Genomic DNA, 25,299 nt, shown 5'->3' with positions numbered 1-25,299 from the left:
GGCAGAATAATATGCTTTTTCAGCCCATTATCGATCTTTTCAAGGTTTTCAAGAGCTCAAATCTTTCTCTTCTTCTATTTATCAATAATTTTGCAAATCTTTGTGGAAGTTGTTAGTATGAAAAAAGAGAAGTATCTTCTGAGCCTACTGCTAAGTAGAGAGTATTATCAAGAGCTGAAAATTTTTGAGTTTTTAATGTCAGATTTCAGTTTTTCAAGTGCTTTTTTCAGCAAGTTTTAACACCTGTTACATTTATTTGTCCTGAGTATTTTTTTTTCAACAAGGGAGTGAAATCTGGCAGTTGCCTAGAGGTCAGTGATATAAATTTCACTATTTTCTTAAGTTCTGAAAGAGTTTTCAACATTGGTGAAGTCGATGTCACCTGAAGACCCCAGTAACAATATTTTAGCAAGGGAGTTGTGGGTCAAATTGGTGTGTACTTCAGCACATGCCTTGGACTAACGGTGGTAGCTTACACTCACATGGTGGCATCAGTATGTCAGTGCTCATATTTCCAAGTCAACTAATAAATAGTTATAGATATAAGAATATAATAATTCTAAGTCACTTGGAAAAAATAATGTAAGCACCTTAGAGGTCATGTTAGAAAGCAGTTCTGCTGTTAAATCTCAGGACTGTCAGCTGATATGCCTTTCAACACCTTTCATGACCTTTTTGAATTTTATTTTATTATCAGTAATCAAAAACAGTCTTCATGGAGCTTATTATTAAAGGCTGTATTTAATAAAAATGATTGCATAAGATTTCTGTGTAAAGTTGCTTGGTGGTAAAATAGTATGGCATAACATAACAGTATTTTGTATTATGCAATGCATATATAATAGACACTATCTTTTTAGAGGCAGTGAAAGTGAATATATAAATGTATTATGAAAAGGAAAAGTTAATGCAAACTTTTTTGGTATTTCTGGTTTGCAAAACAATTTCTACATTCTTGTTTTCTAAATGGACCAACCACAAACATACAATAATGAAGAGTAACTCAGCAGAGATAGAAAAATAGATTTTCTTGCTCTAGGCAACATGTGGTATTAGTCATGTGGTTAACTGCTGACAACACAATAGGTATGAATTAATACTACCATGTTTTGTATTCAGTGTCTTGTTTCAATTACAGAAGTTTATTATGTAACAGTACTTAAAAAAAGTATTCTACATGGTTAATTGCCAACTCTCATTTTATTTATTTATTTTTATTTATCTTTACAGAATAGTATGTAGTTATGTGTTGGAAAGTAGTTCCAAGACATGAAGTGCAGTCTTCTGCACTCTTAAGCAGATAAGTCACCTTCTTCAGCCTGTTGAGTAATCTGCAAAAGGCAGACACATGTTGCTGGCTGCATTGACAAACTTGTAGGCAATGTATAAGATGCCTGTAGTGTTTATAAAAATAATAGAGATATGGCAGCTTTGTAAAATTAAAAATTTTCTTTAAGATAAGTGCTGAGAATAGAAGGAGTGGAAATCAAAGGTTGTCAAGGCAGTAGTGCATTGATGAACAACTATGAGCACAGCTCTTTGCAGCTCTCAAGAAAGTGATGTTTTGCATTTCTCTCAGATATACAAATATCTCTCATACTTTTCACTGACTGTTAAAATGTACCATTTCATATTAAGGTATCGTTATAAAATAAACATAGAAATATAAAAATGAGAATTCTGGCATCTAGAAGTGGGTTCTATGTCTGCCTGTGGGACTGGGAGTTATCAGTGAGGTGCTGAGTCCAATTTTTATCTGCAGGAAGGTAGCTTAAGAGTCGCAATGATCTTAAGTTGGTTCTATATTATGTATAACTTACCATGTTGCACTGTAATCTATAATGGATTTTTGCTTCCTCTTACTGGGGAGTATATATATCTAATATATATTTGGGCTGATTTGTAGTATGCAGGGATAAGGTATTAGTATTACTACTTATAAAAAGTAGGTGCAAAAATGTAAGGTTCTTTCTGCTGTTGGCTGTTTCTGTCCAGGGAAACAGATTGGTTTTTAACCATCACTGTGAAAATAAATAATTGTTTTCATCAGCCTGGATATTATCCAAAATCCTCTGACATAATGTTTTTTGCACCTGCTTAGGAGGTTGCCGGCTTACCCTTAAGCAACTCCAGGGAGTGTTGCAGCATTCCAGTCTTTCATACACAGTTGTGGGTAAAGAGTAAGGTGCTTTGGGTCCACCATTTGCTTTTGTTGTGTGTATGAGATGTTCGAACAGTCTTGGGAAGCCACAAAGCACAAGAAGTAGTTACATAAGGAGAGGTAATGTGTCTTTTCCACTACGAGTAAGAGGAGAAGACATAAGAAAGGAAAAAACCCACAATCAGTGGTGAACATACTGTGCTGTCAAAGTCATGCTAAACATAATTATGTACTTGGATAGTAGATAAGCAGAACTTTTCTATATTAGACTTCTTCCCTAGCAGTCTTTATGCCTAATCTTAAATCAATTTCTAATGTTGTTAGCGTTCCTCCGATTTTATGGTTAATTTTTCATCAGTTTTGGTCTTGTTTGTGAGCTGTCTGTGCCTAGATTGCAATTTCACATAATTCATTTATTATGCAAGACTGCAAAAAGGATTTATTCTCTAACTAGTCCAGTAGCTGACTTAATCTGAAGCTTAAGATCTGTAATTAGTCAACTGATTTTTAACTCCCATTATTTGTGCTCTGCTTGGAGCAGAACACAACAGCCACTCTCCTCCCAAAGCAAGTGGCTTTTTTAATTACAGGAATTTTATAAGTTTATATAAAACCTATTTTCCATAAATAATCAGGAAAAGTGTACAGGGTTAGGAAAATGATGGTGAAAAGTTCAACTTAGTAACAGATTTTTTTTTTTAATGAAAAAAAATCATCTATGGAGATGCTACAGTGGGTGTTCTTCAAAATGCAAGCCTGATTGACTGATGATTTCTGTTTCACAGCTGCATATTACCAGGTACTTCTCTCCCCTCTTTCCACTTGAAGAAATAGTGCTGTGGTATTATAAAAGGCTTGTGCTACTTTGGACTAAGTGGAATGTAATAACAGCTTCCACTCAGCAGGTGACACTTTGATACTCTTTACTGTCCTCATAATAATGGAACATGAAGCAATTGTTCGTAGATGTAAGCTGGAATGAAGAAGAAGGGCCCTTCTGTTACTTCTTTCTCAGTGAGTTTTTGTCTGTTGGTCAGGAAAATTATTATCTTCATGGTTGCTTGTTTTGAGTGGCTGTCTGGAGGCCCAGCTGTGGAGCACTAGTCTGAATTCAAGCCACATTTTCTCTGCTCCCCTGTCAGCTTGGTTAATCTAGATGGAAAGAAAAGCCTTGAGCTCCTGAAATGTGGCGTGAGCTCAGAGCAGTTCTGGGCCAGCAACTTCCCTCCTGACTCTGGCTCCTCCCCAGACGTTGGGTGATTGGATTGAAGCTGGCTGAGCATTTAATTTTGGAAGCAGTGCTGGAATTATGGTTTTATCATGGAGTTGGAACATACTGAGAAGACTAGAGACAAGTAAGCTGTTAAGTGTAGTACACTTTACAAGGTGAATGAACAAAGTGACTGATGTATTTGGGAGAAAGCAGAACCACCTCAGGAGGTGGCTGTGTCTGTGGCTGACCCAAATGCCTGCTTGCACCAAGAACGCTTACACTCACGCTGACTAGAGCGAGGATTGTGCCTGTCTGTGGTGACTCAGGTGGAAGTGCTTTTGGGAAGGAGTTGAGCTGAGAGATACAAGGATAGCGTGCTGCTTGCATGTCTCTCCATCACTACAGTGGCAGATTTGAGTGTAATTCTCTACTACCTTGCTTTTTTTTTTTAATGAGGCTTTTTTTTTTTTTGCCAGGCACAACAGGTGTGGGACTCATCTGTCCAAAGTACTAGTTGTCCTGGGCTCTCTGCCTTGGCAAGGGAAGCTTCAAGGAAGCCATATTGTGCATCATGCCCTACAATTATTCCAGTGTTTTTACCTTTGACTGTAAAGGCAACATAGTTTTGAAGTATGCAGAAGTTTGATTTGAAATTGTATATGACAATAAATAGTAGGAATGGGCCTTCAAATTGTGTTATTGGCTTTTCAGGGCTCTCATCTCTGTCATGCTTGGCCTTTGAAAGAGGATATGTGCCAGAAAATGCTAATGACACTGAGGTGAGATGCATAGCTGATGGGAAAGAAAAAAATCCCAGCCTTAGTCAGGTATTGCCTTTGCCCTGTCATTGTGAAGTAATCTGAATTAAATAGAGAAATAACTGACTGTGATAGAGAAAAAAGCAGATGAGGTAGCAGAGATTTTGCATCTGCCATTTTCAGCACTGAGAATTGTTGACTGGAGATCAGAAGGTGGTCTTATAATTTGGATGTGAATTTTGGAAGGCTTCTTGCTTCTGTTCACATGTTCTAGTACAAGGTTTAAAATTTTAACTGTAAAATTTCAAATATTGATGTACACAAAAACAGTGCTTGCCCCCAGAAACATGCTTTGTTGAGAAGCCCAAAAAAATGAAGGCTTTCACTAGTTGACCAACTTGACAAAAACTTTGAAACTTGATCCATAAATAAGAGGTGTTAAAATTTGCATTTCCCTGGCAGAGTCACAACCCTGATGTGTTTGACTGTAAGAAGTAGATATGTAATGGTTCTATTCATGCCATTAAGGACAGTTTTCACACATCATCAGTGATGGCTATTTATGAGATACTGTGCTTATAAGAAGTTGGATATGTATGCTTAAGTGTTTGTGGGATTAGGATTTGCCTTCACTTACTCTTTTGATTATTGCCTAATTCAAAGGAGTTATGGGATTGGCTTCTGAAGACATGATGTAGTGATGGCTTCAGAGACTACTTCCCCTCTTACTGGGTGTTCTCCTAAGATGGGCTGAGTGTACAACTAAGTAATCATTAAAATCTAGGTAAAGCCCACTTGCCAGTTGAAGTTTTTGGCTTGGTAAAATTCTGGTGCTACCAAATATTTGATCTTAATAATGCAGTTCCTTATGTCAGGCTACATTTACCTCCTCCTTCTACATTTGCTTAATATTGTGGTTTCTGCTGCTTATTAGAGATGGCTATTAGGTGTATAAAGTAACTGCTTACATCTGTAGTTTCTCTTTATATTTACATTTTCTGGCTGTATCTTTAGGGAATTAACAACAATTTAGTAATAGTTGTGCATTTTTGGGTTTTAGTTTGGTTTATTTTGAATTTTCCAGACAGCTGTTGATGTGAAACTAACGGTGGAGATCTGTAATTGCTTCAAAGAATACCAGAATCTGTTTATTATTTTCAACCCAAGTGAGTAAATATGTCACAATGTCCATTATTTAGTGGCATGAGAGTAAACTGTACTTTATAATTTTTCATTAAACCCATTTTCCCCCACCCCCATTCATTTCCTTCCTTGTGTTTTTGTATCACATTATTTTCTTGAAGCTGAATTCTGTATTGGAGCTGCACAACAGTAGATCTGATCTGATTAGGGAGGTAAAAATGTGACTGTGAGAATACTTATCTTGGCAGAAGATATGTGATTAAAGGAATGGTGAGACACAGACACAAGTCTGTTTGGAGAGATGTTGCGTGAGAAAAATCTCAGAAATATTCCACCATATTTACAACAGGCTCCTAACTTGCTATAAAATTAAAGACGTCCTTCTAACATGGTGGTGAAACCTCAGGAAATTATCATCTTAAGGTTTGGATCCTTATTTGAAGTTCATCAGGCTGTCACGCCCTGAAGTTCTATACAGTCTGGCTGCATCTCTCATAAGAATAGACTTTTTATTTTTGTGAGGTTTTTTGCTACTTCCTGCCTCCTCTTCATCTGGAAATGCTGTAAGAAAAGCCTTTCTTATCATGTGATATTTCTTGTTAATATTTTTACATTTCAGCATTTTGTATTCCAGTCTGGGTGGACATTACAAGGATGATAATTCAATTTAATATGTGATTGTGTATAAAGAAATTTTTGGTTGAATAATCTGGGGGAGTGCAATTAGTTTTAAAGCATCTTTATTAAAATACACCACGTGACTTGTAGTGTCCTGAAACAGTGCCTCTAGATTGCTGTCTGGGATTTTAGAGTAGCAGGAGTGAGTGTCCCTGATGTATCTATTACCAGGTTTGCATCAAGATTTAGTAATGGTTGAGAGATTTTTCACTGTATTCTGAGTACTTAGTGGACGCAAAATAACAAAAATTACTCACAATGTATTATATAGATCTTGTACTACCCTTCTATAATTATATCAAGAATCATGAAATGAAATTATTTAAAATGGGGTAGTGGAAGTGTGATGTTTTGGTTTTTAATCCCTGGCCCTCCTCATTAAGCAACTGCAAAGCATTCCTGACTGCTTATGTGCTGTCTCTGTGGTGGTCTATCCATGAGTGCTGGAGAGGTGGAAAGATTCTCCTATTGGAACTGACAGTACTGCCTGCAGCCAGAAAATGCCCGCAAATGTTTGTTTTAAGTAATATATATATATTGTATTCAGCTTTTTCATAATTGTTTGTGATTCTTTGAAATAACATTGAAAAATGCTTATTTGTTAAAACTCTTAGTTAAACAATCTATTTGTTTTCTTAGTCTCACAAAAATGTGGAGGAGGCGGTTGTGGGACTTGTGTGTTTGTAAACCAATCATCTCTGCAGTTTTCCTGTGCAGGGATATTGAGGAAGAAAGAGCAAGAATTGACCGTATTCCTCCTTGGAAATGTGGGAAACTATGGATGAGATTCAAGCCTGTCTTAGACTGAGAAGTGCCCTGAGTGAGAGTCAATTGTGTACCCTGAGACAGATGAGATGTAATAAACCCAGCTGTCCATTTAAATAGTTTGAGTGGACACTCCATGAAACACTGTCCCATTTATGCAAATGTGTACACTACCATTCCTCATAATAACTGCCTACTCTCCAGGTTCTTAGTTATAGGTAATATGTAAAAATATATTTTCTCATGGGTAAAATATTCACAAAATAAAATAGTACACAGCGTCAACAAAAACAAACCCAGTGACACAGTTGTTATTATCTGGTTTAGTGAAAACATAAGGTACAGGAGAAAAAGTGTGTGTGCTCTGAAAATGAGGTATTGTTCTAGAATATTGAAAATTATCTTTCATGACTAATGTGATATAGTTCAGAGATTGCTCTGAAAGGAATTATTTTTCGTGTTCTCTGAAAGTATTTTCAATTATGTGCAGTACGACAAAGGAGTTTGTTCCTCAATAGAAACTATAGTTGTTCTGAGCATATCAGGTCAAAGCACATCTTTATATGAATTTTGCTGCTCAGACTATGCTTAGATTTTGGTTTTTTGTGCTGGACTACTTAGCTGAGTTGAAACTCCTATAATTTTTTGGCCCATTTGTCACGAAGCTTGTGACCTGGCTCCCAGTGAATATCCCTTTGCTGAGTACTACCTAGGTCCCTTGTAGCTAGCCTGAAAGAGATGAAAATGTGTCTCAGCACAAAGAATAAGAATGTTCCCACACCCTCTTATAATCTGAAAAGTGAAGGAACGTGAGCTCCAGTGTGCTCTCTAGTTATTTGTTTTCGGGAATAAGTAGAAACTGTCATTTCTTGTTCATTCTTTTCACAAGTTCTGGAACTTTATGCACTTCTTGAAGTATCTCCAGACAGAGGCCAGGATATTTTTGTCATAGCCATTTTGCTATAAAGAATGGAAAGGTTTCCTATTTCAGCCTTTGCCTCTTGAATGAAGAGAATTACGGAAGGCATTAAGGAATTAGGCATAGGAGAATTGAACTGAAATTAAAAATCCATTAACCCGATCTCTCTCTTAAAAAAGCCCAACTGGCAAATCAATTGATCAACTACAAAAACATCCATGCTGTAGTAATGAGGATGCAGTTGCTTCCTTCTGAGGCAGCTCTTCCACAGTGCCATGCAGAGAGGATCTTTTTATTTTTGTATGAGCTTTCTGTTGCAATGCATAAACTCTAAATTACAAAACTACATAAATATTTAAGTGATTTCAGCTTTACTGGCAGACACGCAATTCTCCAGTAGCTGAGATTTTCCTTTACCTACATTCTCACAGTTGTGTGAACTAAGAGTTATAGTGCAGGTAGGTTTTTTTCCCCCTTTTTTATTAATGAGAGAAGGTTTTAAGGAAAAATTGTAAGGTATTCCAAGTATTCCAATAACATTTTTATTCTACTTTGGCCCTTAGGGATTCAGTATTTCAAATACAATTTATTTGGCAAGTTATTTTTATCTGGCCTTTTGGCAACACTTAACCAGCTTTTTCTAGCTGTGTTATATTAACAATCAAAAAATCAGTGGGAAATATTTTTGTTTACACCATCTAAAATTTAAAAAAACCTACAGAGTTCTTTGTAGAACACTGAATTTTCTATAGGATTTTAAACACAGAGGAAAAAAATTCCATCAACAAATCTTTGAGCTTAGGGTACTTTTGTGCTGAAATCACCTGGATTTATTGTTGATTTTCTTTTTGAGGTGGCTGTACCAGCAGCCATTGATGGCACAAAGGTGCCCATGAGAGCATGGCCCAGAGCAGGCTGGAGCAGAGTCTATCATTCTGGAGTCTTGCCTGGTGTCTGTGCCAGGTGGAGCATCGACTTAGCTGGGCAGATGGATGCTCCTCCATCTGTGCATTGTAGCCTGCTGTACCTTGTAGCCTTGCCTTCAGGCCTGTTGCTCTTCAGGTCCTCTGGGACTGTATCTCCCACATTCAACTAGACATCTCCAGCTCCTAATTTAGTCCAAGGACATAAAGAATGGATGCCATCAGGTCACACAGAAGAATGATGCTATTAAAATTGCAAACAGCTGATATTTGTATTTTATTTTTAGCTTATTTCCTGTTGTTTTCCTGTGGTTGCTGATGTCACAAAAGCTTCCTTTCTAGTCGCTTTGCTTAAAAGGCACATACATTGCGCGTATATGCATCTTCGTGCCGGAGTTTGGTGTTAGATTGTCCAGTGTGTTTGCTTATGAATAAAGCAATATTGGCTCAAACTCCTTGGGAATGAGAACTACAAGGAACTTGCAGAAGGCCCTTTCTGTGATGCTTTTTCTTCTTCTGTGAACATAGCCCTGAGAATTTAGGTGCTCAGCAGGCTGTGTTCCCAACCTGTGTGGTTGTAGCATGGGTGGGCAGACATTTCCCCTGACAGACACACAGTAGACAGTAAACTTCAGTCTTGGCCCAAACGCTGAATGTCTCTTCTCCTTTAGTTTTCAGCAAAGCATTGAGTCAACATTAGTCCCCTGTAGGACTTAATGTCAGAACGAGTCAATCATCAGGAGTTCATATTTATATGGACTGTAAGGGAGAGTAGGGTCTTCAGATGCTATAATAGGATGCTGTCCCTGGAGGTGTCATGTGGGTTTTTGCTCTCTCCTTTCTATTTTTAATTCCCCTTTGAAGTAAGTTTATTGAGTCACGCAGGATTAAAATAAATGCAACAGACAATAATTCAGCTTCCTTATTTCTTGCCCTAGTAATGCACTGACCAGACACTCTTTGTCTTCCTATTTTCCGATATCCTCCCCCATATCCATTCATTTCCTGAATTTCTTTGGCTTATAATAACACCACAAAACTCATTTAGGCTTATTGTTGCCTTTTTTTTCCTGAGGGATAGCCAGTTCTCATAAATAGAAGTTATTCCTGGACAGGTAAATTTTAGCACATGCAACATCGAAATCACATGTTAGGTATTACAAGGAATTCCCAGCCTTTCATAAGCAAATGTGTAATTAGAATTTATTTCTTTATTTATTCCCTGCGGGGCATTTGCTGAAGTTGGAAAGAAGAGGAATTTTGTCAAAAGCTAACTTTCTTTTTTTTTTTAATTTTCCCATTAATTTCTTACATCAGAGTGCAACAGAACCAAAATTTTTACACAGTACTGCATGTTGTGGTTCAGTCCTAGTGCCACATTCTAATTTTCACGACAACATCATGTCTAGTGGCAGTTGAGGCATGAAATATCCATACTTTGTTCAAAATGTCCTGTTCTTGGCACATTTGCGTACATGTTTTTTAAAGAATCTGTAGATGTCTCTAGTGAGGGTGTTCTATTTGTACTTAAGTGGCATTAGAAGGTCCTGGCTGCAGTCGAGGTTTGATTATTGTCCATCTGGGATCTCAGAACTTCACATGAAATCTCTCAGTTGCATTAGTACATATGAGTCAGTTCTCCTTCTGCCTCACTGTGCCACAGCTTCCATTGGAGGTCCTTCAGCAGAGTATCTACATGATAGACACACTCTTTGAGATTTCTTATGGCGCCCTCCATAGCTTTCTCCAAGTGTAATATGCATATACATTCTATTTCAACTTCTCTTATTTTTCTTCTACTCCCAGGTATTATGACAACTTTACCCAGTGCACAGAACGTGAAGCCAACAATGCAAGTTGCTTTTGGCCAAACCCCCTTGCAGAAGGCTTTATCACTGGCATTCATAAACAATTCTTTTCAAACTGTACTTCAGAAAAGGTTCACTGGGAAGATCCACCAGATGAAATTCTCATAACACTGATCTTGATCCCAGTCATGTTGACATGTGCCATGATAACACTGGTAGTATGGTGCAGCAAAAGAAGTGATATCTTAGTGTAAGTTCTTCCTCTGGGTTTTCTTTTTCTTCATTTCTTTCTTCCCTAAACACTAAGAAAGGAGGACGAAGAGAGGAGCATGGCATAAAGATTTCAGATCTGCTGAAATGGAACCAGTGAGATACTGAGATGCTCCTGTGAATGAAGAGCTGCCTGCTGTTGCTGCTGCTGCTGCATCACTGCTTCTGTCTTGACCATGAGTATTGCTGGTGGAAAGCTCTACTTCCATCAAGCTTCATCAGCATGGAATTCAGACACCTCCCAGAAACAGGAAAGTTCCCAGACAAATGGACCCCTTGTCTGCAAAAGGAGTAAAGTTACTTTCCTGTGGGCAAAGGTGGCTGGTAAAGTTTTGCAAAGCTGTATGTGTGTAATACTGGCTGGGGGGGAAGTGATATCTCTTGAGGTTTTGTGCAGGACACTGAAGGTTTTCATCTGTGAGCCCTGTGACTTGGAGAGATCCCTGGCACAGGAACTGATTAGGGATATAACCAGGTGGCAGCTTTTCTTAGAAGCTAGTCAAAATCATCATTATCAAAACTGGGAAGTATTGTTCTGGCAAAGAAATAACTCCTGCGTCCGGTGACTATCTGCACAGGGAAATTATCCTGCCACATTATAAAATAGTTTATAAAACTCCTTTAAGCGTGACTGCTTGGAATTTTATGTCTTACAAACAAACTTTGGGAGGATATGCAAGTCGTACTTTACAGAGCTGGAAAACGTGAAAGGAAATTGGTTGATCATAAATACACTAAGGAGTAATGAAGAAACTTTCATACACCAGACTCTTTATTTTTCCTCTTTTATAATTATTATTCTTGATGACTTGTGTTCACTGTATACTCCCCACTCTCACTCCAGTTTGTGCAAGCGATATACTACAAATAAATATAAAGGTGTCATGTGGATTGAGGTGCCTTTCAGAGTATTGTACATAAATAATTCTTTGTCCTGTGAAGAGTGTGGGAACTAAAGTATGAACACCAAAACTTGGAATAGTAGTAGGAGGAAGGAGAAAAATACAACTCAGAAATCTTATTCTATAAAGTTATGTAATAGTTGAAATAAAGATCATATGCTCAAAACAAAAGAACTTCTATGTGTTGCAAACCTTCTTTTCACAACATGCCTTTCAGTCCAATGCTTTTCTATGACAAGTGTGCAATGTCTGCTACAAGTGACTTTTCATTTTTCCATACATTATGCACACAAATAAAATACAGTTGAATGGCTGAGTAATTGTGTTTTATATATTTTATAGTTAGATTTTCTCCTTTAAGGTTCTGGCTCCATGTTTGAGACTTAGGTCTATGAATATGAAAAGCATTTCCATGCTTGAATCAAATTAGAAGTGTTCAATTTACTAGATTATTTATCTACATACATTGTGTATAGATAAATAAATAATCCTTATAAGCTGTACTGGTTTGTTTTCACATCTGTTCACAAGGGTTGAAGGCACCAGCTTGTTTATTCATTACTCTGATGTTGGAATGATTTAATTTTGAAAGTGTTTCCTGTGTGTTTTTCCAAAGACTCTTCCTCATTCTCTAGATGCTAGCAGAATTTGCTCTTTGTAAAAAAGAAGAATGAAACAATGTATTAAGCAATTCTGTTTAATTTTCTATTGAACTTTTATTTTCTGTATTAAAATGCATTGCACCACCAAAACTAGTGGTCAGTGAAGACACCCCACCCATTCATTTTATCCAAAATATTGTTTGGTTAAGCATTTTGTGTGGCCAAAACCAAACAATCTTATATTCTGCATAGAGTTTCATTTTAATTCTCATTTACTTAAACTTCAGCAAGCTTCAAGGCACGTTTCAAAACTTTGGTTTGGACACCACATAGCAAAAATTTTTACTTTTATAAAACCACATTCATTTCAACCTAATTGTCGTGTTTGGGGCAAATTCTGGACAGTTTCTGACTCATTTGAAATCATGTTCACCTAATGAACAGGTTGCCTGAGAGATATCAGTCAGCTTAATTCATAAGCTTAATTTATAAGATGGATTGGCCTGGCTACTAAGTGAGGAAGAAAGCATGATGAATTTATACCACCAGGTGTGTACTGTGGTCTTTAAAAGAATGCCATGTTTAAAATCTCTAGTTCAAAGAGTCTTTTAAAATACAAGACTCAAAGGAACAGAAATAGTAGATTTTAATTCATGTGCCGTAGACTAGGGGTAGAGGATGCTGACACTAGTCTGTGCTTTAGAGATGAAAATTTAATCACTGTTTTGTGTCTTCCTCACCCAAGTGTGATCTTCTATTACTTTTTATATGGCTGAAGAAGGGCAGGGAACTTGAAACAGTGCATGGAAAACAACACAGATTTTGTAATGTAGTCTCTGTGTTTTAAATCTGAGAAATGTGTTTTTAGGAAAAATGCAGCTACAGTAGTTTGTTCTTAACAGTTGTGTACATTAATAGGGACCTAGAATGATAACTGTTGAATCTTTTGACATAGGTTGTATTATGTGTTGATGAGAGTTAGTGCATTTTAGGACCTTTTTACGCCCAAGTCTGTCTCCATTGGCAAGAAAATCACATCTGGTACCAAGAATCTGGCTCATTTATTAATTGCAAATTAATTTGATATCACAACAGAGTCTCAGGAATAACGTTATTCAAAAAGAAAGAAAAAAACTTGTTCAAAATCTTTCCTAGAGCTGGAACTGTGGTTGATCCCCAGCAATATTTAGGCCAAAAGAGAAGTGACAGCTAGCTGACATTGCTAATTGCTGTGAGTTGTGGGATTTTTTGCATTCAGTAGCAACTTTGGAAGTGCGTATTTCCATGGGGTATAAGAGCTCCATCAAAGAGTTAACAGAAGAAGATGATGACTAGCAGGACCAAGACAAAAGCAGAAAGGGCTGTCATCTCTTTCAAGAAAAATAGGAGGCCAAAGGAGGAACAGAGTTCCTTCAGGGCAAGGAAAAAATTGTCATGAACACAAAAAAATGTGGTCCTTTCTTCCAGGAGTATGACCTCACCATAACCAGGTTAGTAGCAAATGTCTCTTGGGCATTGGTAGGAAATGGTGAGGAAATCCTGCATGCTGTCTGCATATGTCCAGCGTTCATGCAGAGGGAATCAACAGCCTCTTTCATTTCTGGCATCCCCACAATTAAATGAATGAATATTTAAATTCCCCTCTACACAGACTGGGCATCCAGATGAATTTACTGGAATGCTCAGCAGGTGTGCCCCTTTTCTGACTGGTGTAGGTGGTGTCTCTTCCTGCCTAAATGTCATGTGTGGATCCTGGCAGCTGGTGTCCACCTGTTCCAATAAATTGGCTCTTTTGGAAACTGAAGCAAAGTATGAATTTTGCAAGGCAGCAAGATGTAATGCAGCAGTGCTGGACATCATTTTGCTTAAGCCTTGATCGTCAGAAGTATGAGGATATTTCAGAAAATGAAAGTCCTGAGCTGTATTTCCAAAGTCTGAGTTCCATAGGAGGAAAAGAAAACATTGTATTTTTTAAACTCATGGGTGGTTTGGAATTATAAGGAAAATTAGTGACTGCCATTGCTTCTTTATACAAGAACTATGGAGCTCTCTATGTGCTTTGATGGAAATACATGCAGTGGTGTCTTAATACTCAGAATATAGAAAAAGCTATAGAATTTTAGTTGAAGAGTCTGTGTTTCTGCTACTCTAAAAGAATTTTGAAATAAGAAACTGCGACCCTCAAATAGCTCTGTGGATTTGATAAGAAAAGCAAATTTTCTGCACAGTAGGAAATCTGTGGAGCATTGAGGCTAGACCTTGTCTTTGTCTGAACTCTCAGCAGAACATTTTGAAAGGATACAAAGGGTAATGGTGAATAATAGGCATAGCCTGTCAACACCAACTGTGTCAAAGCACTCGGGGAGTGGAGGCAGACCCAGGTGGTCAGAGGCAGTATAGAGGTGCCACCCTGCTTAGAGCTGGCTGTAAGAGCCAGCTCTGCTCGGAATTGTCTGCAGACACATCAATGCAGTGCCGTACTCAGCTTTGAGGGATGTGCCTTCTTTGCCTTATGCAGAAACCATCCCTAGCGTGATGGCCTGGCTGGTGGAGTGGAGACAGCTTCAAATGCATTTGTAGAAGATGTGCCTTTGTAGAATTTGGAGTGTGCATATACAGACAAGACTACCAGGGTACTGGGGTTTTTTTTGGAACTTGCAGGGATGGCAGCAGCATAGTTGGAATTACTCCTTAAGGTTTGACATTCAGATATAACTGAGGTCTTTCTAAATCCTTCATGGTGGGATATTTTTTTCTTTACTAGTTTTTATATCTAGGGTGTAGATATCTGCATGAGAACAGGGTCTCATACTTTGTTTTCATCACGTTCTAAGGGAGACTGTTTGTTTTCATGAGATTAATGGTCAGAAATGCTCTCAAAGAACCATTAAATGGATCCTAGTGACAGTTTCACTGTAGCCTCAGCTACAGTGTGGTAGACATCTAAATTATAGAGGCTGTTAATCATGCTCCCAGGTACGTTAGACCTCTGTTCTTCAGTGCCCCATCTGAGTAGGGATAATCTCGGAAGGATGCTATGAGCATAAGAAAGTGAATGATCACAAATTGCTTAAAGATTATTGAGTTGTAGAACATACTTACAACAATCTAATGATTCAAAATGACAGCAATTAGAAAACCAGTGGGAAATACAGCCAGGGAGAATTTTCGTGATTCAGTCCATTTGGCTAATTGTTTTTCTTTGTTATATTTTTATTTGCAGTTATTCTTTTTTAGAATTAAATGGGCTAAAAGGGGGAAATAGGGAGCCTGTGCCTGTTAAAGCAGAGCCCTAAGTTTCTGAAAAATGCCATTGTATTTCTCATCTATGATTAACATTAACATGGCTCTTCTGTCATCTTCATTCTCCTGCTGCTCAGAACAGCAGGAGAATGCAATTTTTGCCTGACAGTTTCAATACCATTAAAGATTCAGAATGACAACAGTGGAAGCTTTTTAGCACATAGCTGCTTAAAAGTGAAATATGTTGAGTGACTTGTAAACTAACTGAACTATTCTTGGAGAGCACACCAGGGAGCTGCACAGGTGTAGAGAGAGTGAATGGGAACACAGATAATTCTGCTGAAAAAAATCACTTTAAATCCTGGGAAATTATGGTACATTTAATTGCTCACCTCATAAAAACAACCTTAGTTTGTAATTCAAAAACAACTGGGGAAAACCTAATTATGTATGTAAATATGTACCTTATTTCTCCATACTCTTCAACAGGACTGTAGCATAATCACAAGGGAAATGTGCTCCTGTTTTCTAGCTATATATATACACAGCATGCAGATGGAGAAAATCCAGTGATCAATCACCCTGTTGTTGATATTATGGAGACTCCATGGCTGAGTGTGAGTGGTGTATCTGCTCAACATTTGATGCATAAAAAAATCCTGTATAAACCAGAAAATGTTATGTGGGTGCCTGTCACTGTAAAGAGGAGATCCCACTGGTTTATGTGCGTGGGAAGCCATTGGAGGCACATGTCAGCACAGAGCCAAGCTTAATTAGAACCAAGACACTTGGGGAGGCCAACTCATATCAGTCTTGGAGCATACTTGTGTCTGATCAGACTCCTATAACAGCAAAATATTCAGATTTTGATAGACAGTAGTGTCAATTTTTGCAAAAGCAAAGATGCCTATTTTATGAGAACTGAACAAACAGGTTGTTTTGTTAGGAACTTGGATAGGAACTAGATTTGAAAGCAATTGCACATTCAGTCATTCTTATTTCAAATGGCTGTAGTGAGGCTTGGATTTGAGTAAGCTGTAATGTTTAGCTAATTAAACAAAATATTCATTTATAGATAAAATAATGCATGCAAAGTTACACTTTGATTTTTAAGTTGGTCTCTGCCCTTTGCATGAGTTTTAACCTGAATGAAGACAGAAGAGTAAGGAAAAAATGCCAGATTATTTTTATGAAGTATAAAGAATTTTGCTAATTTATTTAAATAAATTATTTATTTTTTATTGCTGTGGTTTATTTTGCAATTTTGACTTTGTATAAAAGTACATTACTTTCTTTATGGTCAGCATGGATACTTTTTCAAAGACATGAAGATATTAATACAGACAACTGTTGCCTTGCTTTCTGTTTTATTTTTGATGAAAATACTGGACACAGTTGTGTCAGGGTCACATCTGAGCCAGCAGACCTGAAGGAATAGCCAAGTCAGATTATAAAGGAAACCTTCTTAATCCTAGTAGGGCACTGTAGTAGAGTGCTCCTTGGGGCTCTCTGGAGACACTCTGCAGACCGGGAAGCCTCATTTGGAAAGACTTGAGTTTGCTGTCTTTTAACAATTCGAATAATTTTTAAGGACAACTATTAGTAATTGAGGTTACAGTTTATAGAAACTTGATAGGATCAGCATTTTAGAGACCTGTGCACTAGGATCCCCATGCTGGGATTTTCAGTAAGTGCATTCCCATGAGTTTCACTCTCTAAGGAGAGGTGTTTGCTTAGAGTATGACATTTATGGTGTGGTTGCAATGAATTTTCCTCTCAGCAGGGAGTGAATCCCAGTTCTCTTGGACTGCCTAATTTGTCCCAGTTTATTTTAAAGTGAAGAGCTCTGCAAGTAAATTTTACCCTTTTAAGGAATTAATCTGGGCAATAAAACTTTTTAAAACATTGGAAGAAACACCAGTATTTGACAATCACATTGGCAGAATATCTGCAAACTACCTGGTTTTTTTTCTGTCTTTCAACGATTTGGTTTTGCTAGCAAAAATAACATGATTTAGGAGTACTTTCTTGAGCAGAGTAGCAGAACTAGTAGTCCTTTCTAATAACTAAAACCTTAATACTCAACACAAAATACTCTCATAAATCTACTACATACACTTTGATTTTCTTATGCTCTTTTCAAGAAAAGAAACCATTAAGCATAATTTCAGGACTTAAGATGTGGTAATTGATCACTGGATCCTCTCCATCTGCATGCTGCCTATAATCTGAAATAATGATATGTGGTTTAGTTAAATGGTATGCTCTGTCTCACCCCTCGAAAATGTACGGTTCATTCCAAGCCTCTGAACCTCCCCTGCAGTATCATGTATCTGTAATCCCATTGGCCCGAGTCTTATTCCGCGCCCACTTTGAATCTCCCTCTTAAGCTGTGCGAGGGAGACGAGATGCCCTCTTGGCCCCTTTTCTCCCTAGGTTCTCCCTCCCCCTCCCCCCCTTCCCCCCTTCTCCCTCAGAAACCACGCTGCTCCCGGGGGTGGGACCCCCAATAAACCCTCATCTAATGAGCACCCTCAGAAGCCCTGTGGAGTCTCCTTGCCTGCCTGCTGCTACCAGCGAACATACAGCTTAGGGGGCCCCCGGGGACCCCCAAACGGACAGGAACAATTATGAAATTATTTTTATTTAAAAGTGAAGGAAAATGCTTCTGACCTCAGGCTGCATACTTTGGTAGATTACAAGACTGAAAGAAATGCTGTTTTGTGTAATATGCAGTATTCTACTGTATATATGCAGTATTATACTGTATAATGTATACTCTAGGATAACAGTTTAGAAATACAAATCAAGGGCAGCAACAGGTCACAAATATTTCTAATACTGCAAAAGTGTACTAATTAAACAGGAGTATTATGCTGAGGAAAAATCAACATTATAGTATTTGCTTACATAAAGGGTCCAATACAATAGGTTATGATGCTAGTTGAGGCGTTCATTAAAAAATGAAACCCAAACCCTGGTGATGAGCAGGAATGCAGTTAGATGAATGCTTGGAAAAGCAAAGACCTAGATTTGCATCAGCTGCTGAAGTTTCCTAAAAGTAAACAGAGTTTGATTTGAGTCTGTCAAATGTTTTTGCCCTGCCGTGGATTGCTATGCTTAGTTGCCCTGGGTTCCAGAAGTTTTAAGAACATTAAATTTAAGAGAAGAAACAAAGCTAATGAAGTAAAATTTAAAAAACAGTGCAACTTAATAATGTGTATTCCAGAGACCATAATGCATTCAATTCTGCATTGATAAACCCACATTGCTCATCAGTTTTTCTTTTTTTATCACTTTAGGCTTGCAAAAATGAAAGTTTTGATTTCACTTGCTTAGAGGTGGGTTAGTTTTATGGGTCCAAACTCTATTTCACATTCTCTTGTTGTATGGTATTTATAGAGCGTTATGAACATGCTCATTTTCTGCCCATGTACTTCATGGTAAGAAATCAGTGTTGGATTCCCTTGCTTGCAGAGGTGTAACAAAAAGGGTCAGCTCTGCATTTGGAGACACTAGATGTCCTTTTTTGTGCAATTAGTATCACTCCAATTGCCATGATGAGAAGTTTCAGGGAGAAGTGTGGTAAGAAGTAGAACAGTGCATCCTTTCTGTTAGACTCAATTCCTTTGAAGAGAATTCAAAGAACAAGAACTTTCCTTTTGGACCACAGCATGTGCCTGTCTTAACAGTCTCCTTTAATAAGGTTAACCTTCATTTTAGCTCAATAGCTTTAAACAAATGTCAGTCAAACATTATCTCCACTGCTGCATGTCTTAGTTCTCTTTCATTCTTAGTGCAGTCTCCAGAGTCTTAAAATATTTTGCCCTTCAGAAATACACCAAGCAGCACTCAAGATTCCTTTAAAATTTTGCTGGTATTTATAAATGTTATCAAATGGAAAATATTACCTATTCCCATTTATCTATACATCATAGAAAGATGTATATAAGGAGAAGTAAAAGGTAACAGACGTATTGTCTTGAATGAAAAATTACAAAGTTTCCAGATGATGTAAAACTTGACATACATTTTACAGTTCCTGTAACAAGTGTGGTGTCAAAAATCATATAATCAGTGTAAGTATTCATTTAAATTTTTATTGTATTTGTAAAATTAATTTATACAGAAGTTACAGACTGATGTTTTCCCTTGGCTTCTAAATTTCCCTAGTGTTTTAAAGTACACTGTATATTGTACAGAGGTTTTGTAACACAAGTGAGGACATGTAGGATGAATTTGTCATACTCATATTCTGTTGTGCCCAAAGCTATTATTAAAATCAAAGTGTTCATAGAAGAAAGGCCAATGCAGTAACCAATTGGACCACCCAGTTCACAGACAAAAATAGAGTATCATTCTCTGCTTTGAATATATGCTATTCTTGCTCATGGGAATACATAGTTAAAGGAAAAAATGTGGCTGTTGTTATTCCTAATGTTTGTTACAAATGGAATGCACCATTTTTTATCCTTCTGTAAAGTACTATCCAAAGTAAAAGTCTTGGAATAAAAAAAAAAACAACCAAAAAAAACCAAAACAGTTCATGGTGTCTCTTTTGAAGCATTATTTCAATGTTCAAGGATATAGGCAAGGGAATTGATGTCTGTCTGGTGGAATTTGAAAATGGCCAGACAATACAGTGGGATGAGCAACCAACAAAAGTTGGGTCTGTTTTGCACTTGTGCAATGCACTTTATTTATGGAGAATGAATCTGCTTCTTACCATAGATGGTTATCACTTGTAACTCATGCACTAGGTTTTCCAAGTCATTTTTTTAAAGTATGACTTCTGGGAAGTATCACCTTTCACTGATAGCCGGGCTAGAGAATATACATCCTTGATGAATACCAAGTATGACATTAAGAACAAAGTTTTCTCTAGGTCTTTCCTGACACCATAGCTTGCCAGCCAGGTCACATTCCAGGCATGTCCCTGTAGCCTGGTGGGTCCCTGCCATCACATCCTGTTATGTGGCACAGGGATGAGGGTGCAATACTTTGCCCTTGCTCCCTGACATCTGGACACCAGGGAAATACTGATTAACTTATTATATACACTTTGATGCCCCAAAAGGACATGACGTCGTTCTCACAAGCCTGTGATTACCAACAACAGTGAGATGCTTCTGTCCCCTTCCATTCCATGAAATAAACCCCTACAAATCTGAGTGAAAGAATGCATTAGCAGCATGTAACATAAGAGCAGTCTCCAGGGCAAGTGTCACTTAATGTTTATAAGTTAATGGTAATAAGAGCAGTAGAGCTAAATTGCCTGGTTAACATGGGAGTGTTTTAGTTGAACAGAAGCCAGAAGGCAAACTTGCATGAAAGTGCAGTCTATTACAATGCAATCCACTAGTCAGTACTCCTAGGGTGGAATATAATCCCTGATCTGGGAAGTTGTTTATTTTTGCGCATATTTAGTGTCTTCGATGGATTCAGTTACTTGTAAGCTTGTACATTTCCATGGTTCTTTCCTGACTTGTTCTTAAATGACTTCAGGATCTACTCATGCACCAGCGAAGTTAGCTGAGTTGGTCTGCTGACCTTCCTTTGGCTGGATTATGCCAGAACTATGACATGTATAGAGCAAAATTTGGATCCAGCTCTGAAACTGATGGAACAGAAAGAGCAAAATAAGGTTTGACTTCGACTGATGTTGACTTTTTGCTTCAAAATAACCCCAACTTGGTCTTTACAGTGCCATCACAGATTCAGCCCCAAATATTGTGAGAAAATTTTGCCCTTTTTGGTGGCCGAAGGGAATGAAAAGGCAAGGGAATATTTCCAGCTGCAGAAGAACTTTCAACCAGATACCTTCTTCTTGCATTAGTCATCAGTTGCTGTGGAAATTATTAGTCTGTGTGCTGGTAGTCATAATGTAGACATTAGTCTATTAAAAGGTTTTGGTTTTGAAGGAAAAAAAATAGATGAGATTTAAAAATAGTAGTAAAAAAGGGCTGAAAAAATTAACTGAAACTATATTGTCTCTTACAATATCTTGTCTTACAGTTTTACAGAATGTTACAGAAAATATGCCTTAAATCACAGAAATCTGTGTCAAACATTTCTCATTTTTTTGAAAACAGAGTACAAGTTATTGTTAAATTCTCTCACTAAACATGATGTATCTGAGACAGCCACAGGCCTTCCAAAATGGAAGATTGCTTGTTGTGGTAAACCATATCTTAGACCAGCAGCAGTAAATATGAGGCATGCTGCAAGCCACAGATTTCCTGGGACCGATGATCAAGACCAAAAGTTAATGACTGCTGCTAATGTCACCAGTGCATGCTGTTCCTTAGGATCCTACCAAAGAATGTTCATTTCAGAGCAATCATTTCAGTTCTCTCAGGGCCATATGATCAGCTTCCTCAGTTTTATTTCCATTCTCTTGGGTGAAAAGTGTTTCTGAGAAATAAAGAAAACAGAAATATTTATAGCTTTGTGTTGTGTGTTTCTCTCTTAAGAAACTGCAGGGTTCCTGGCTGCTGCAGTGGATTGGAAGTGTGCAATAACTGCTCTCTATTTATAGTCCCTCTTTGAGACTGGGATTAGATTGACAAGAAGTCAAGCATTTGACAAGGACAATGTAGTTCATAAGAAGCCTACATGATGGCATAGGGTCACTTTTACTGCAGCTGGCTTATAATGTAATTCAGAAGAAAATTTCAAATTTTATTTCAATTGGCTTGTGTTTTGGGGGAGGTTCCAAAGAAGAAGAAGAATCCCAGGCAAGTTCACTCTGACCATATCATGCATAAAAGACTCTACTAATACTTAATGTGTGTCTTTCCTTGGTATGGATTCTTTGCAATGATGTTTGAGTTCAAACCTGGCACTCTCCAGATTTCCCATTCATCAGTTTGTCCATGTGGACCAGGATGGAAGATTGGCCTGGTGGATATGTTTGACCCTTTACTCCCTGTGGTGCCTGAAAACCATTTTGCATTAAGGTATGTAATATAACTATTGAGTTCAGGGGTGTGATTTGATCCTTTCTCTATAAGGTACCATGTTTTGGGTCTCTGTCAATGCAGTCAGTATCAAGGACATGAGGAGTGGCACCCCGGTTATAAACCCATTGCAAATGATTAGAATAGAGGTGCCTACCTCTTTCTATTTGCTTTATAGGTCTGGGCAGTGGGAGTCTTGCATCTGTATGTATCTTATTAGAGCCACACAAATTCTCTTGGATGCTCTGGGAAGATAACTGGTTGTATCCCGGGTTATATACTCTTCCAAAATTATTTCTTACATAAGGGAAAGAAAAGTGGCCACAGAACACTGATCATGCTTACTTCTTTCACATCCTGCATGTAAACTGGTGTGACTACTGCAAAGCATGAACCACTAATATTTAGCTGAAAACTGTGGCCAAAAATTAGAGTAGTAGAGTCCTGGTGTGCTATATGTGTGTGTACATGTGTGTGTGCAACAACCTCACAGTTATAAACACTGGAGAATTTTGAGATGAACTGAGATAATGCATTAATGAGACACAGCTCTAATGGGATGGAAATTTGCACCAAAACCTCCTAAAATAATAAATTAATGAAGTAACTTCCCACTTACTAAATACATAAGCAATATTACCAGACATGGCACAGTACAATGACACTAAAATTTTTTTTCTTTTATTTTTTTTTTTTTTCTGGGGAATACTAATTGGTGATCAAAAGAGGAGAATTACCCAGTCATAGTCTTTGGGAATTAGCCTTTATGAGTTATGAGGATGTCACAGATCAGTAAGCTTAGCTGAAGGAATCAAAAGCTCACCGTAGATATGGCAGTAATTAGTCATAATTTGCTTGATTTTGTTAAAAATGAAGTTATTTTAGTTATTAGGAAGCTATTTTAGTTAGAAGGAAGTATATTCGTATTGTTGGAAAAATCTACATTCATGTTCCTGCCCAAGTTTTTTTAAACCACTGATGACAGAGTGGTGCCAAAGAATACATCATAGATTTTGAATGAAATGCAGTAGATGCTGTGAAGTCTTCAGTTTTCCGATTAGTTTTTTCTATTAACCACATTTTCCCTGGTGCGTAAGATAGATTCTGGAAATATAAAATAGATTTAATAGGTACAAAATTCTAATCTAGTGGGCCTCTTCACACAAAATATGATTAAACTGTGGAACTCATTGGCCCAGGAATTTGTTGAGATAGATAGCAGCATCAAAAAACAAACTGAGTGTATCGAAATCAAGAATATTAATGTTACCAAAGCATACAGGAGTCATTGGAAATTTTGGAGTCCATGTACATTTCTGCCTCAAAACCTAAAAAAATAATAATATATATATAATGCAGAGAGTAGCTCTGAAATCAAAGCAAATAATTGTGTTAATGATTCTTGTAATTCATGTATAACTTTCAACTTTCATTTGGTCTCTTTAATACACAATATATTTGGCTTCTTTTACCTAGTCAAGTAAATATATTGACTGCTGGAGACTGAGAAGGTATTTTAGAAGGAGAAGTACTAGCTTTCCTGAGTATGACCTTGGAGTAGAGAGTAATAAACTGTCATTAAGTCTAGAGAAAAGTATCTGAAACTGATGTGAAATTTTCCCTAAAGGAGCTCTTTTAGCTCATTTGCCATAGCAGATTTCTGTGAGGGTGAAAGGAAGGGTTAGAGGAGGGGAAAAGAGTTCTTAACAAATATATCTTCAAACATTCCCCTGCTTTTCCAAAAGAAAAGTTACTGACAGTTAAAAAAAAAAAAAATCTGGACGCTCCAAGCCTTGTCCAGCTGAGAAGTAGCTGGCTGTGGTATTTTAGTGTAACTCTGCTTTGCCAGACATTTAATGCTTATCCTTACAGAACAAGCAGGTTACAAGTGAGCTGATTTCAAGAAACATTTTACATGTTTGCAGTTTATGTGATGTGCCAGCAATCCTAGAATGGGAATGGGATGACTGGTGATGGAACGGATGACTGACTAGCTCTGGTGACCAGTAGCTAGTGCTCACTTAGATCTGTAAATCTGAAGTACTTTCTGCATTAAGCAAGATGCTTTGTTCTCTGCAAACAAAATGTGCTTTGGTGTTTGAGAGGACTTGAAATTATATGTAAGGTAAGTTGGTTTAGATTGGATATACGGAAGAGATTTTTTTGTGGTGAGGGTTGGTGGGATCCTGGAACAGGTTGCCCAGAGATATTGTGCATGCCCCATCATTGGAAGTTTTCAATGTCTAGTTGAATGGGGCTTTGAGCAACTGGATCTAGTATGAGATACTCCTTCACCCGGCAGGGGAATGGGACTAGATGATCTTTGATGGCCCCTTCCAACACAAACCATCCTGTGATTCTATGTTTCTATGTCTCTTCTGGCTTATTTTTTTTTTCAATTAAAAAGACTTTTTTTTTTTTTCTTTGTGTGTGTGTGAATCAAGTAGTTTGATGATTTTGTATTTATGTTCCTGGGCTGCAATGGTTTAAACAGACTCCCAAATTTCCCAAGAGATATATGCTGATACTCTGTTATGTGAAACAATGTTTACAAAAGTAACATACTTATGACTTTAGAAGAATGCAAACCCTATATGATTGTGGATCAGATATTGACTTTCCTTTTAAGCTTTTTATTTACCATTTTCAAAACTTTTCAGTAAGACAACTGACTTTTTTTTTCCCTTTTTTTTTGGTCATGAATTGTGAGGATTGTTCCTTTGCTGCCTGGTCACAGGCTGGCTTACATAACCTAATCTACATGATCCTCATTTCTCGTTAGATTAATACCTGCCTGAATTTCCTTGTGAATTTTCTTATAAATCGTGATGCAAATTACAGGGAAACCAAGGTCAAAAATGGATTGCTACAGTGATATTGTATGCAGTTGCCGTTTCACTGGCCACAAATAACCTGAAATTATCAAAGGCTAAGAGTTTGATTCATCATCATAAT

The 25,299-nt window shown here is 37.5% G+C and overlaps 1 protein-coding gene across 2 annotated transcripts in view; it reads left to right on the top strand.

The window, feature by feature from the left end:
- Window positions 1-19,925, top strand: part of RAMP3 (receptor activity modifying protein 3) — a 49,540-nt gene extending 29,615 nt beyond the window's left edge. For both annotated transcript variants that reach the window (XM_038129870.1, XM_038129871.1), the window contains one exon: window positions 10,367-19,925. In XM_038129870.1, coding sequence (XP_037985798.1) covers window positions 10,367-10,622 — 256 coding nt within the window. In that variant the 3' untranslated portion in view covers window positions 10,623-19,925. The remainder of the gene's footprint in view (window positions 1-10,366) is intronic.
- The last annotated feature ends 5,374 nt before the right edge of the window (window positions 19,926-25,299 follow it).

Source organism: Motacilla alba, chromosome 2 (genome assembly GCF_015832195.1).
Source record: "Motacilla alba alba isolate MOTALB_02 chromosome 2, Motacilla_alba_V1.0_pri, whole genome shotgun sequence".
Taxonomy (NCBI): Eukaryota; Metazoa; Chordata; class Aves; order Passeriformes; family Motacillidae; genus Motacilla; species Motacilla alba.
This window is presented reverse-complemented; position numbering and strand designations above follow the sequence as displayed.